At 35.5% G+C, this 14862-nt stretch overlaps 1 protein-coding gene across 2 annotated transcripts in view; it reads right to left on the reverse strand.

Annotated features, from left to right (window-relative positions):
• Positions 1-731: 731 nt before the first annotated feature.
• Positions 732-14862, reverse strand: part of BASS2 (Sodium Bile acid symporter family) — a 30213-nt gene continuing 16082 nt past the window's right edge. For both annotated transcript variants that reach the window (XM_086418786.1, XM_086418785.1), the window contains 6 exons: positions 6865-6946; positions 6405-6456; positions 6160-6257; positions 5865-6023; positions 1273-1362; positions 732-1123 (listed from right to left, as the gene is read on the reverse strand). In XM_086418786.1, the coding sequence (XP_086274912.1) occupies positions 1046-1123; positions 1273-1362; positions 5865-6023; positions 6160-6257; positions 6405-6456; positions 6865-6946 (559 nt within the window). In that variant the 3' untranslated portion in view covers positions 732-1045. The remainder of the gene's footprint in view (positions 1124-1272; positions 1363-5864; positions 6024-6159; positions 6258-6404; positions 6457-6864; positions 6947-14862) is intronic.

The following is a 14862-nucleotide window of genomic DNA, read 5'->3' on the forward strand; positions in this document are numbered from 1 at the left end:
TATTCTCAAGTGGCAAACCATGAACATTTGAAGTGAGGGAACCACGATTCAGGTAACATAGGTCCCTAGCGTTACACGTGAAAGAAATTGAGGTTTCCAGTAGAGTGACACAGCTAGCAATTGAGGCACTGATTACCCTAAGCAATGTGATGAATTTCAACAAGTGGGGAGGCCATGCAATGAAGATTAGATATTTTATGTACTATATAGATAAAGGTTCTATGGACAAGAATGGGTGAAAAATATTACATGTAATTGTAACAACAATCAACTCTGGTAAATTTGGCTCCCAAGCCTGAGAGTTATTTGATTGTATGCAATTAATTAAACATAATTTCTACAGAAAATCGTAAGTAATGGACGACTGCCCCTAAAGTCTATTCTGTTAGTAATACTAATGATTCTTGGCAACAATGATAATCATGTTATTGACTTTTAATGTACACAGTTAGATTACCCCCCAAATGTTTTACACAATGTTGTCCTCCTTGCTTGGCACAAAAAATAAATAAACCCTTATTAACAGCACAGTGAGGGTCTAACATTCGTTCAAGTTAAAGACTTTTTAAGTCCGACCCATTCCAAACCCAATCCCTATGGGAAAACAAGGGTTGGCCTTGGCCTATACGGGTCCAATATGATGTCCCTGATACTTTTTAGTCATTTGCTTCCCTTTGCTGTCAAATATTTTTGTTCTTCATGAAAATTGGCGTATAATGTATAATCCAAAGGAAAAAAAAAATCAATCATCCATTTAACTAACACATTATTATTCCCTGAAATTTAGATAGTCTCATTACAAAAAACTTTTTTCATCTTACGAGAGCAATTACAAGGGCAGAGGTTGCACTAGAAATATCTATACTAACAAAGGAGCTTGGACCCATACAGCTCAATTGGTTAATGAATTGCAATACAACTCCAATGTCTTGGGCTCATGTCCAATTTACCAGTCCCAAAAAAATCTCTATAGTAGCAAACAAAATCCAAATAATAGGTTTGGGTTTGGAGTGAAAGATTCCAGGGGTAGAGCCTGAAGCTTAGTTCATTCCTTGAAATCATCCTTATCGTCGGCTGGAATTGGTCTGTTCCTCCAAAACACAGAAAGAGCACTACCACCAAGCTTCAAAAAAAGAAGATGATGATAGAGTAGAGGGAACATTAATTTTTTTTAGAGGGAAAATTAATCACACTCCAAGCTTTAGAAACTAGCACAAGGACACTAGGAAAGAGAAGAATTGTGGATTTGACGTATTAGTTAGGAAGTCATACCACCATGCAAACAACACTGACTGCCGAAGGGACTGCAACCAGGGGATTTGTGAAGTGTTTCTGAGCAAGTAAAAACCCGAGTGCAGAGCTCTGTGGAAACAAGTGAATAAACAACAATACCAAGCATTTTGAAACTTTGAATCCAAAGTTCATGAACATATGGGACCCAAGCAAACACATATGTAACAGTCACATCCATTGTTTTAAAAGGGTAAGTGAAGTCTAGTGTTGGATTCTGACACTTCATGGACCCCAATGTGATGTTTCCATTATTTTTTCTTTATTGTGGGATATTGATTTGCATTTATTATAGATTTCATAACGTATCCTTCTCAAATAGTAATTTTCTCTGTAACAAATATAACGTTAGATGTGTGTATTCTCTTTTCTATAAGTATATTATGTGATCGACATAACATATCAAAAGATGAGTTCCATCACATAAGCGACCATTCATATTCTTATTATAGAAACATATTACTTTTTCTAAATTATTCAAAGCATAGTCACAAGTCCATGGATCCTATTTTTCACACTTTGTTGAATCCAACACTACTACATACCTACGTAAGGCTTGACACCATATCAGTATCAATGCAACAATAGCTAAAACCGTAGGATTTTAGGAACGTGCCTGTTAAACGCAGCAGAGATCGGAAACCTAGAGTTGTGTCAAATTTGTCGTTCGCCAGAGATTGGAAAGTCAAAACACCCGTTACGTAAACACTACTAGAGCAGTCACGAAGCTTCCACGCCTTAAACCTCTGGGGTCCTTGATAGAAACCCAAAAACTTATAGAGCTTCGAGAGGAGAAAAATAGAGAGATTTTTTTTCTGATTTCATTTTGGGCTGTGTATCACGTGCGAGTCTCTTCTCCTATTTATAGGAATAATAGATTTGTAGATCGCAGTCTCCTAATCAAATAGGGATTAAATCTCACTATGACTCCCAAAGGAGTCCTAGTGTGCGTGTATTACAGAATGGGCCCACATGGACACCCAAAATAACCAACATCTTTGACTCGTCCATAGTGGGGCTCAATAATAATCTCAAGCTATGCAAGTATTCTCTTCATACAAAGGATTAAAGTGTGCGACCAATGGGAGTTTGTCTTCAAGAAAGTATTATGCCAAGTTTCTATATACCTGACAAAACACATCTCATCTCTTATAATTTACACATGCCCCAAACTTATTTGACCACATTGGACTGAGCATTTTCCAAACCCCTCATGAGACTAAGCTCAGAATAATGCTCAACCCTGTACACAATACACAAGCTTCTTTTCAAAACAAAATAATTTGTAAATCTATACATGTGGTTGAATATACAATAGTATAGAAAAGCTTTTTGAAAATAGAAATATATGTACCGACACAAGCTCCAGTCATTGTGGATAATTTATCATCAGAATGTGATGCTAAATAATCTTCCTCTAGTCCTCACGTTTCTTAATTTTGGTTAAGTTACTTTCTCAGTCATGTTCCATTAGACCTTATTGATCCTAGTCATAGGTAACATGCTAGAATTAATAATCATTGACCTCTACTTCACAACATAGTTATTAGTTACTAAGGGCACAATGATTACCTACTTATTCAATATACGTAAGGAAACAAGGAATCATTCACTTACTCAAGTAAATAAAAAAAAAAAGTCGAAATAAATAGCACATGTACTATGACCTATATGTTATAATGGAGCTCCTCAAGAGTTCGTCAGCCTCAACACCATATGGATCTGAGTCTAGTCGCACTGTAAGCACCTAACCTGAACTTCTCAATCGAATTATTTACCAAAACACTTGATTAAAGTTCACATCCGACTTCCTCAGGCTATATGATTTTGTTAGTTTACGAATCATGTTCGATTCCTATGAATCTCATCTCGACAACATTTGAGGCGATACCAATGTAAGGATTTTAGGAGCGTACCTATTAAATGCATTGGAGATCGAAAACCTAGAGTCGTGTCACGTTTGTCACTCACTGAAGATGGGAATGCCAAAATACATGTCACATCGACACTACTAGAGTAGTCACGATGCTTCCATGCCTTAAACCCTTAGGGTCCTTGATAGAAACCCAAAAACTCATAGAAATTAAAGAAGAGAAAAATAGAGAGATTTTTTTTCTGATTTTGTTTTGGGGTGTGTATCACATACGAGTCTCTACTCCTATTCATTAGAACAATAGCTTTGTAGATTGCAATCTCCTAATCAAATAGGGACTCAATCTCACTAGGACTCTAACTCCCAAAAGAGTCCTAGTGTGCGTGTATTACAGAATGGGCCCACATATACACTACCTTAAGAGTGAATTCTTTACTTACTAAATGTGAGTTTGTCATCTAAGTTACCATAGTCGTCCAAGCAAAAAAGAAAAAGGTTGAGGAATTAGTGGTGTAAAATATCAGAATGGATACTACATAAGGTACCACAGAGTCAAAACTGTAAATCATGTCCCTGTGAGAAAAATCGAGTACCAAAAATTCTCAATATGTAAGGAATGATCCAAGTCACCCAAGGCTAGCTCAAGCATAAGGCCACTAAGGCCCCACGATGATAAAAGGCCCCAAAAAAATTTCCCCCTAATTTTCTCTTAATAAACTGTATTGCTGAGATTCCCTAAAAAAAAAATTTGTTTAAATAAACCCTCTACATTCTAACTTCTATGTTGCAGTCTATAGGGTGTCCTATTCTAAAGCAACATATGGTGTCAACATGGCTTGTTTTAATTGAAGACTAAATAAATCAAACTGCTTGCTACTTTAAATATTTTGGTTAAGAGTCCTATGTGTTTTAAAGTGAAATCAAAATCAGCCACAAAGACATCATTCTTATTCTATAGGATGGAAATTTCTTCCAAAAAAGCAATTTTCTTTTTACCGTCTTCGAATCTTGGAATTAGGGTTATATATGATTAGATCTCCTATGGATTCTCAAAATGCCAGTTCCAAAAAACCACAAACTCTTTTAAGTACTCATCCACTCCCACCACACATTGAAACATCCAAGATTTTAAAAAAAAAATTGAATGTCCCTTTTAGGTTAAAAAATAAAATAAAAAATGACTCAAATACTATCCAAGTTGGAGGTCTCCCAAAAAAAGTTGTGTTAGTTTCCAAAATTTTAAAAAGTCTAGATCCACTTTTAAGATTTAAAATATATATATCCTGAAGCCCCTTCTACATTAGAAGTTCAAAAATTGAATATAATTTCTTCTGGTTTTACATTATCTCCTCTCTCAAGTTCTCACCCTCATCTCTCAAATCTCAAATACAAACTTCACTTTCTCTTATATCCCTTTTCATAAACAATTAAAAGAGCTATTTAGATATTGCATTTTATCCAGATCATTAAGGCAAAAATAAGGCATTCTTATAGATGTAAATTTAATATTTAAATTATTTTTTATATTTATTTTTTCATCATCGTTTTGCGTAATCCCTAGATTCAAATGTGTGGTAATACTATTTATAAGACATACTCTGATTGGGGTTTTTTTATAAGATAGTAGGTGATAAAGAATTTTTAATGAAATCTCGTATCTATGAAAATAAAATAATGATTTTAACAAAATAGAAAATACCCATTATTTCATTCATAAGAAAATATGGAAAAAATTTGTAGAATTTTTTTGAATTTTGAAAATATATTTATTATTTATTATTATACTTTTGAATATTAAAACAATTAAATAATATTAGACATTATCTATTAAAAATGATATATTAGCCATACTTGAATATAAAAGCTTAATTTGTACTTTTATATCTCAAAAATTAGAAAAATAAATTTTCAATAGTTTTTTTTTATTACTAATTGGTATTATTTATATTAATATACTAAATAATAAAAAAAGGCCTTGTTTGAGGTTTTGCCTTAGGCCTCAACTTGTATCTAGCCGGCCCTAGGTTCATAGTCAATTAAGTTATGATATTGAGATTTTAATCTTTGTTCACACATATCTATCTACACCCTTCTCCTATAGTATTCTCTGTGCAGGAAATAATGGTGAACCACCTTGAATTCCTAGGTTATCCCGAAAAGGATAAATAGGTGCTATTGGCACCCCAACTTTTACTTATTACACCCCAATTAAAAATTAAGAAAATAAGTGAATGGTTGAGAATAAGTAAAAGTTGGGTGCCAATAAAAGCTCTCTGGTTTTTCTTGTTGGCTAGATTTTTATTTTTTGTTTTGGGTTTAGGATTTTATATGAACCCAATCATAATTGTAAACAACTACTGAAATTGTTTGAACGAGTGTCATAATATTTTGTAATGTTGAGATTATAATTTGAGCCAAACCTTTGTAATGTTTAAAGAGTGTTTTAATCTTTAATTGGGCGGTGATAAATAATTTAACAAATTGGGTGTAATAAGTAAAAGTTGGGGTGCCAATAGCAGCCTTCAAATAATAGAACATAAATACTGCAAAGAAATAACTATATGGTTCACACAAAATATTGTTGTGTAAAGATACCATGAATTTGTGAACTAGATATAACATAAAATTGAAGTAAGATTCATTTGATCCTGATTAAGAATGGAATTTCGATGTTTATTCAGAGAAAAGACAAATAAAATACCTGCATTCCACATTCTATGGAAATAGTACGAGAAGTGGATTCACTGAACGATAATTTTGAGATCCAATAACCAAGAGAAAATGCAGCAGCATGAAGGAGAGCAACTGGACCTATTAGTTGCAACCCTTGAGTCTTTAAGACATCTGAAACTTGACCAATCTTCAGATATTTACAAGCCAGCGTTAGGTATTTAATATTGTATGAGCTACTGTACCAAATAATAAATTGGATTAGCATCATAAGTACAAAATAATTTAAACTATAAATTACTTCATTCTCAACTTCGTGAACTTACCGGGCTCGCACAAAGTAGGGTAGTCAAGATAATACCAATTAATGGCGTGACTGTGATTATTTTCTCGGTGAACTTGGGGAAATACTCGTTTGCCAAAACTGGAAAATAAACAAAAAGTTAATATTTTTACATATACCCATTTCAGTACTCTTTATGATAAGCAATGATGTGTTTTAGATGAATGCTGATTTTCTCAAGAACTTCAAGCATAATTCTACTAATAGTCTAAAACAACTTCAACTTACCTCCAACAACAGTTGGCACCAAAACAACCTGAAAAGTGCTGATAGAAAGACCCTGCAGAGATAACAATGCTTAGTTTTAGTCAGTGGGTGGTAGGCTGGGATCAGAGTGCTTTGGTAGTTTGCCCTTAAGAGTGGTTTTCTAGGAGAGATTCTATTGCCAAGCCAACTTTTGCTAATGACACCCCAATTAATCACCAAAGAATTAGCACACATCTTGGGGTGGCATTAGCAAAAGTTGGTGGGGCAATAGAAGCTCTCTTTTCTAATGGTAAGTTGGACTTAACCACATAAAAATGCTCTAGATAAGTTTTGAACCCACAACTTCAGTTATAAAGGAAGAACCAAAACCTTAGAGCCTAGTAAACAAGTATTTAGGTTCTTCAATTTTTTAGTTTCATGTGAGACAAAAATCAAAGACAATTCATTTATAAATGAAATATTATGTATCAGATGTACTTACTGCTGCATCGACTGGAACAAGTTGACCAGCAAGAAGTTTAGTAAGGAGTGGTGTCATAATAATAGCACCAATTGTTGAACAACTACAAAACTCCAAAACAACAGAAAGAGTAGCAATGAGTGCCCTAAAGACAATTAGAAGGAATCACACTTTATAAAGAAATCAATCAGAGGAGAAGGAAAACTTTAAAGCATTGACCTTGGTAAATATATTGTGATCATAGAAGCTTAAAAAGTTATAATGCTTTAGTCAAAAGTGTTGGAGATTTTCTCCATATCAAGCTGAACAAGAAAATGGATCTAGGATTTGAATATCAAATAAAACATTAACCTAATGAACAATAATAAACAACATAAATACATGGATATGTTTTTCCAATCGTAGTTTCTTATTATGGTAACTTCGATCATAATCTATGCGAATAGGTGCTATACCTAGACTCTCGATAGGGTGGTAATGTGTACCTAACTGGAAGACTTATATTATAGTTCCTGCATTTTGTACTTTACAGCGCAAATCTTATAAGATCATGTACTAAGAAGTGACCATCTTTAACAACAATAAATAGACAATGGTGTAAATAGGTCAACATGATACCAGGAGCACTCAATGTTAAAAAAGCTCATAATTATATCACAACTATCATATAACTGATTCTATTATCAAGCAAAACACTATAAGTTTATAGCTACAAATTAGTTGTAATTTATGTCCACAAGTTGAATATGCCAATGTCACCATCATCAAATCCTTATCAGCTTGTCCCAAAAAAATTCTGTCATACATGTCTCTGACACTTTATCCTGCATATTTTGACAAGTAGAAAAAACCTTATTTTTCTTTTGTCATTCTTTCTATTGGCATTTAACATAATACTTACATTGTTCACATTGGAGTTTGCTCTAATTCTCAAATCCAATTAAGAAAAGAATTTTGTTGGCCGATTGGCCGGTGGACAATGGATTATACCTGGATTTTCTTGAAATCAAAGTTGCAAAGGTTTTCCTTGTTTCTTAGGGACCAGTTTTCAGTTTCACTCTATAAATAAAGGGGTTGGGACAAGAGGGAACCCGAGTACTCCAAGATATTGTAAAACTACCTACAGGAGAGAGATTCCATTGGGAATCATTAATGCTCTTTAGTTGAGTGAAGGGGTTTTAAAGGATTAGGACGGTTTCTATGTCTTGTATTTTGCTCAATTTGCATAGTGGAAGTTCTTGATTGCCAGAGCTCATGGATGAGACCTTGTGGTTAGTCTTTTCACTATTTTCTCAATTTCTCTACTATTATTTTATTTTGGAGTCTTGGTGTTATTTTGTTGTGTTGTGATGGGTTTCCAAAACTGGTATCAAAGGCCAGGTGAACAAGAAATCAAAGTGAGGTTTTGATATGGTGTCTATCGAAGCTTGGTAAGACCTTTGAGAGGATCACATGGTTTGCCTTTTCAGGTTTTAAAAATTCAGAATGGTTGCAAAGGTTTTGAGTGAAAGGTTCAAGGTGGAGGACACCAGTCAAGCTAGTGTTAACCTAGAAGGACTTACACATATAGAAAGATAATTGGAAGGAAAAAAGTTAGGGAGCAAGAATCAACCCACAAGAGAAAAAGGAGATAAGAAACAAGGAGAGGAGGGGAGGAGAGAGAGGGTTGAACTTAAATTAGTTCGGCCCCTCATATTATAAAAGCATGTGAGGTCCGCTTAAACTTAAGTAAAGACGTGAGCCCACGATTAAAAAAAAAAAACTCTAACACTCCCCCTCAAGCTGGAGCATACACATCATAGATGCCTAACTTGGAACAAAAAAGAAGAAAAAAGTACATGAGATAAAGGCTTAGTAAAAAAAATCTGCCAACTTATCACTAGACTTCACATAGGGTTTGATAATTTGTTTCGGCATGAGTAAAACCCAAACAAAGTGACAATCAACTTCGATATGCTTTTTGCGCTCATGAAATACAAGGTTGCTAGTGATAAAGATGACCGCTTGGTTGTTACAATACATCTGTATAGGTAATGGAGCATCAGCACCCAGGTCGCGAAGAAGAGAATGAACTCACAATATCTCAAAAGCAGTGTAGGCCATTGCACGATACTCAGCTTCAATACTAGAGCGGACCACCACATTTTTCTTCTTACTACGCAAGTAACAAGATTTCCACCAACAAATGTGCAATAACTAGAGATGGACCGGCGATCAAAACAACTCTCAACCCAGTTAGCATTAGAGTATCCAGAAATAGTCAACCACATTTTGCTTCTTACTACCCACCAACAAATGTGCAATAATCAGAGGTGGACTGGCGATCAGAATGACTCCCAGTCCAATCAGCATCAAAATATCCAGAAATAGTCAATGAAAAGGAAGGACGGTACAAGAGACCCTTTCTAGGAGCACCCTTTAGATAGTGGAGAATACGACTGACAACTTTCCTATGAAACCATCAAGGGGTATGCATAAACTAATTGACCACTCCCACAGCATAAGTAATGTCAAGACGAGTAACTATAAGATAAATAAGTTTGCCAATCAACCATCTGTACCTCCCAGCATCCTAAAAAATTTCTCCATGTTCAGCATTAAGCTTAACAGAAGGATCCATGGAAGTATAACCAAGACGAGATCCCAGAGTACCCATCTCAGATAAATGAGTCCAACACGTACTTGCATTGACACAAAGTAAGACCTTCCTTGGAATGTGCAATCACAATCCCAAGGAAATAACAAAGAAGGCCCTTAAGTCTTTTGCGTACAATTGAGTACCCAAATGAGTCTTCAACTGAGCAATACTCATAGAGTCACTGCCAATGACAATGATATCATCCACATAGATACACAGGGTAAAATGACGAGAAAATACAAAATGATAAGTAGAACATTGAAACCAATATCAAATCAGCACAAAACTAAATTTATCAAACTAAACATGCTAAGACTGTTTCAGGCCATACAACGATTTCTTCAACCTACACATCACACGTTTTTTCCCTTCAACAACATAACCTAGGGGATGATCCATATACTTCCTCTTGTAAATCATCATGAAGAAATGCATTTTTTGATATCGAGTTGGTATAATGGCCAATTAGAAATTATTGTGACCGATAGAAGAATTTTAACAGAATTTCGTCAAGCAACAAGTGAAAAAGTCTCACAATAATCCACACCATAAGTCTGAATGTACCCTCTAACCAACTATCGAGCCTTAAGTCGATCAATAGATCCATCCGGTTGATACTTCACTGTATACACCTAATGACAATCAATAGTGATTTTCCTAGAAGGAGGAAGAGTAAATTCCCATGTCTGATTCAAATAAAGTGTATGCATCTCGTCATTCATAGTAAGTTTCTTTCTAGAAGAAGTCAGAGCTTGACAATAAAAACTAGAGACGGAAACAGTGGACAACAAAAATGCAAAGGAAACATATATGAAAGGCGATGGAAAAAATACAAAATTTGATACAGGATGCTTTGTGCTAGAACGAATATCTTTCCGCAATGCAATAGGATGACAAGGGAGTTGTGCGAGGAGGTGGGAGGTCCTCAGGAGAGTCAAGTGATAGGGTCGGAAGGTCTTCAGTAGAGTCAGGTGATGGTGTGGTTGCGATTGGACTATATGATACAATTGGGCAATGTTGAGAACGCTGATAAACCTGCAAATGTGAAGATGACATTGAAAGAGGAACTGTAAGCAAAACTAACACCCTCGGGTAAAGAGACGCAATCAAAATCAAATTGACAACCTAAAGTAGAGAAGAAGGGAGTGGACTCAAAAAAAGTAACATCAACACTAGTATAATACCGACGTCCTACAGGATCATAACAACGATAACTCTTTTGAATTCTAAAGTACCCAAGAATGTAGATGAAGGAATACACCCAAAGACACGTGGAACAATAGGGAAGGGCTTGACATTAGGATGAAACTAGGAAATAAGAGTCTAGCCACCCAAGACAGGTGTGGGAACCCGATTAATAAGGTAACAAGCAGTAAGAACTGTATCTACCCAATAAGGTTTAGGAACATACATATAAAACAATAAGGTACGAGTGACATCCCAAAAAAGATGAAGCTTACGCTCAGCAATACCATTCTATTGGGAAGTGTGGGCAAATAGTCTGATGGATAATACCATGGTCTCCACAAAAATTAGACATACAGTTTTGGGCATACTCAAGGGCATTGTCAAAATGGAAAATTTTAACATGTCATTCAAATTGAACAAATATTTCATTATAAAATGTTAAAAAGATTTTGGGTAGTTTAGAACGATCCTTCATTAAAAATATCCAAGTCCCTCGAGAATAATCGTCCACAAAAATGACTAAATAAGAAAAATCAAAAGTACTCTTTATCTTTTTAAGACCCCAAATGTATGAATGGACTACATCAAAAGGACTCAACTGACGACTCTCTAAACTAGGGAGAAACTACTACGGTGATGTTTGCCTAACTGACAAGCCTCACATTCCAAAACTAAAATAAAACTCAACATGGGAACAACTTGACATAATTTATGCAATGACGAGTGACCCAAGCGATACTACCACTGTAAAGGAGAGACTACAAAACTCAAAGTAGGAATTAATTGATCATGGTCTAGAAAATACACTCCATTATGCTCATGCCTGGAACCAATCACCTTCTTTATCCTGAGGTCCTGAAAAACATAGGAGGTAAGAGAAAATATTACAGAACAATGCAGTGATTTTGTTAGCTGACTCACAAAAAACAAGATTAAATGAAAACTAAGGAACAAATAAGCTAGAAGTTGGTGTCATGAAATTGGTGGAATGACCAATTTCAAGCACTAGTCGAGAAGAACTATCAACTAAGACAATATGAAATTTAGAGGAACGAAAATTAGAAAAGATTGAAATACCATACATGTGAGAACTAGCTCCAAAATCAATAACCCAAGATAAAGGGGATTAAGCAGTTAGACAAGCAGATTTACCTGTATTGGCCATGGTTGCGGTTGGAGCAAATGAAGGAGAGGGTAGACCTAACAACTTCTGGAGGATTTGATTGAGCTAAGCGTTAATGTTGTCTTGAGATGCAGAATCGGTAACCATGGTCTTGGGAGCAGAGGGTTGAGGAATGGAGACTGAAGACATATCAATAGATACTTGGTGGGCATAACCAGGACTTCAAATTTTCCCAATAGTAATCCTCTGTATGCCCAATCTTTCCACAATAGTTTCACTTTCATCTGGGTTTATCATTACCATGGCTAAAGCCACCACCCCCACCATTATGTGTGCCACTACGGCCACTACGATTACCACCCATGGGAACTTGGGCATCTATGGGAGCAGCCCTCTATGTGTACTAAAAGGCAAGTCGAGAAACTACCCAACAATCAAGAACCACCAGCACTAATAATCCACAAAAAACTGCGCAAAAACCCTGTAGAAAAAAAAATACCTCCGCTAAAAGTCAAAGAGCGAAGAGATTTGACAAAAAAAAAATACCGTAACACATCAAAGAGCAAAAACACTGTTAAAATAGTAACAATAAGTGTAGAAAATAACTATGAGAGGGCGGCAATGGTAGATTACAAACCCAAACTGCAATTTTTAAGAAAATCAAAAATCCCAAAAAGAGTCAAGAAACAACCTAAACACCACCAAACACAGAAAATATATCTGTAAAACTCCCAAAACTGATCATGAAGCCCAAACAAACCAACCACAACATATCACAACCACCAACAAGACACTAGATATGTCACGCCCCGAAATCCCAACACGAATCCCTATGATTCATCGGTTAGAATCTCGAAGTGTGAGGTAATCAATCACACAATCTGACAGAACATTCATAAATAATAATACTTATGAAAAGAAAATATACGCAGCGGAAAAAACATTTAACTAACATCTATACGAGAGTCTAGAGTAAGCAGAAAAAATCGACAAACACTGATATAAGTCAAGATCTTTAATCTCATAATTCATTAGATTACAAAAATTTCTAAACTAACATGTTTCTTATCTACAACCAAAAACCGCTAGGATCCTCTACTAGTCCTCAAAGACATGGCGGCGGCAAGACATCAATCTGATCCTCCTCAAGGACCTCCTCAAAAGACTCCTCAAAGAACAGTTCTTCAAAAGTTGAATAATCTGAAAGGGGAAGGATAGGGTGAGTAACAGGGGAATGTTACTCAGCAGGATGAACGCCGTTCTAACAACGAGTCATACATGCACGAGTAATCAGTTGAACAGTTAAATAATGTAAGTTTTTCATAATGTAACATACGATAAATGTCTAAGCATATTCAATAAACAGTTAAATAATTTCAACCTATCATTTCCATCATTTAAAGTAACCTATGCATCTTTCAAATAAAAACATCTATCAAGCATCACAAAATAAGAAAAGATACATAATAAGAACACGGCGGTGTAATCGATAAGGGAGCAGAGGAACACGCCGATATAACCGCCTCGGCTATGGCAATACGATATTCCAAACTTAACCTCCGATGTGGAATCCCCTCGTTATAATCTGATTTTGTGGCCGGTCTAACATACCACGGTTGGATGACCATTTATCCGGCTCAGACTGGCCGTTGACCAAGAACCCAATACTGAGTTCAACTAACGGTGAGGTCGACCGTTTGACGACTACAGACTAATAGTGATCACTAACTAGCCCAGGAGACCCCTCGCGTCGAAACCTATCAAGAGGCAATGCATGTGAACCCCACCTAGCTCTACACTATACAGAGACCGCCTTTACACACAACGTTTCCCAGGAAATAAGTAGGAGAAATTCCCGGATTTCATAAGCTGTAATATGCTCTAAGGTATCCCATACTACCGAAGAGCATATGACATCTAGTGTTATCCTAGATTGACTCGCCGCTTCTGGATACATAGCAACGCGTCACTCTTTATGGGTTTTCTACAAATCTTTACTGGTAAACAAAATAATTTATTTTGTATATAATATATCATTTCTTTTAATAGAAAATACAAACAAAATCTGGTAGTACCCTCCAGTGACAGTTATCTGTCATATCCATCCATCAACCATCTCATCCCTCTATCCATCTATCACGTTTTACGTGGCATGGCCACTACGTAAAACTGGAGGCACTGTCCCATCAATCAGTCGAGAACATACGTTCTCTTATCCATCCATCGATTAAATCAATCAATCTATCATCTATTTCCATCACTATTCTAATAATTTCCTACATATCTATTAAAGTAATTTTACTTTTAAAGCAATTCGAAATCCATAAAGCATCAACCAATTCCATTCGATGGTTTTGGTTGAGTCGAGAGACTCGAAAACAAAGATAAAACCATAAGACATAAAAGCTGAAAATCTATGAAAATTTAACTAAGTGTTGAAAATTAATTTTTCAAAGTCGAAATTGAAAACGAACTATTTATTTATTTATTAAAGAACTTAAAGTAATACTTAATTGTTTTTAATGAAATAAATGTAGGAAATGGGTATACATACTATATGGAAGCAACACAAAACAAATTTGAACCAAACTCAACATTCGGATACTTTTCCGAATTGCTGATTTTTCGTCGAAACTCGACCAAACTCGATCCAAATATCATATTAACTATAAAATGCTTATATTACATCAAATGAACTAAAACCAATCATAAATAAGCATGTAAACATGATTCAAATCGTTCAAATATGTATAAACTTAATGAAATAATCGATTTATCAACAATCATATGGATTTTCTATGAAATTATCGCATAACTAGAAGGTAGAAGGGAAGGCAACCTACTTCAAGCTATTTTCAACGGTTGAATGGACTTTAAAATCGCCTCCGGCCAATCTCCAAAATTTTCTTCCGGCGAAAATCGGATTTCTTTGCGTCCACACGTAACCCTCGGCGAGAGGAACAACTTTCCTTCTTGCGCCTAAGCTCGGATCGTTCTCGTTTGGCGTAGATCTGAGTTTCAAATATTGAAGGAAAATGGTTGAGATTTGTTTAGAGAGGAGAATAAGAAA

Source organism: Akebia trifoliata, chromosome 12, assembly GCF_017979445.1.
Source record: "Akebia trifoliata isolate Shusen 1 chromosome 12, ASM1797944v1, whole genome shotgun sequence".
In the NCBI taxonomy this organism is placed as follows: Eukaryota; Viridiplantae; Streptophyta; class Magnoliopsida; order Ranunculales; family Lardizabalaceae; genus Akebia; species Akebia trifoliata.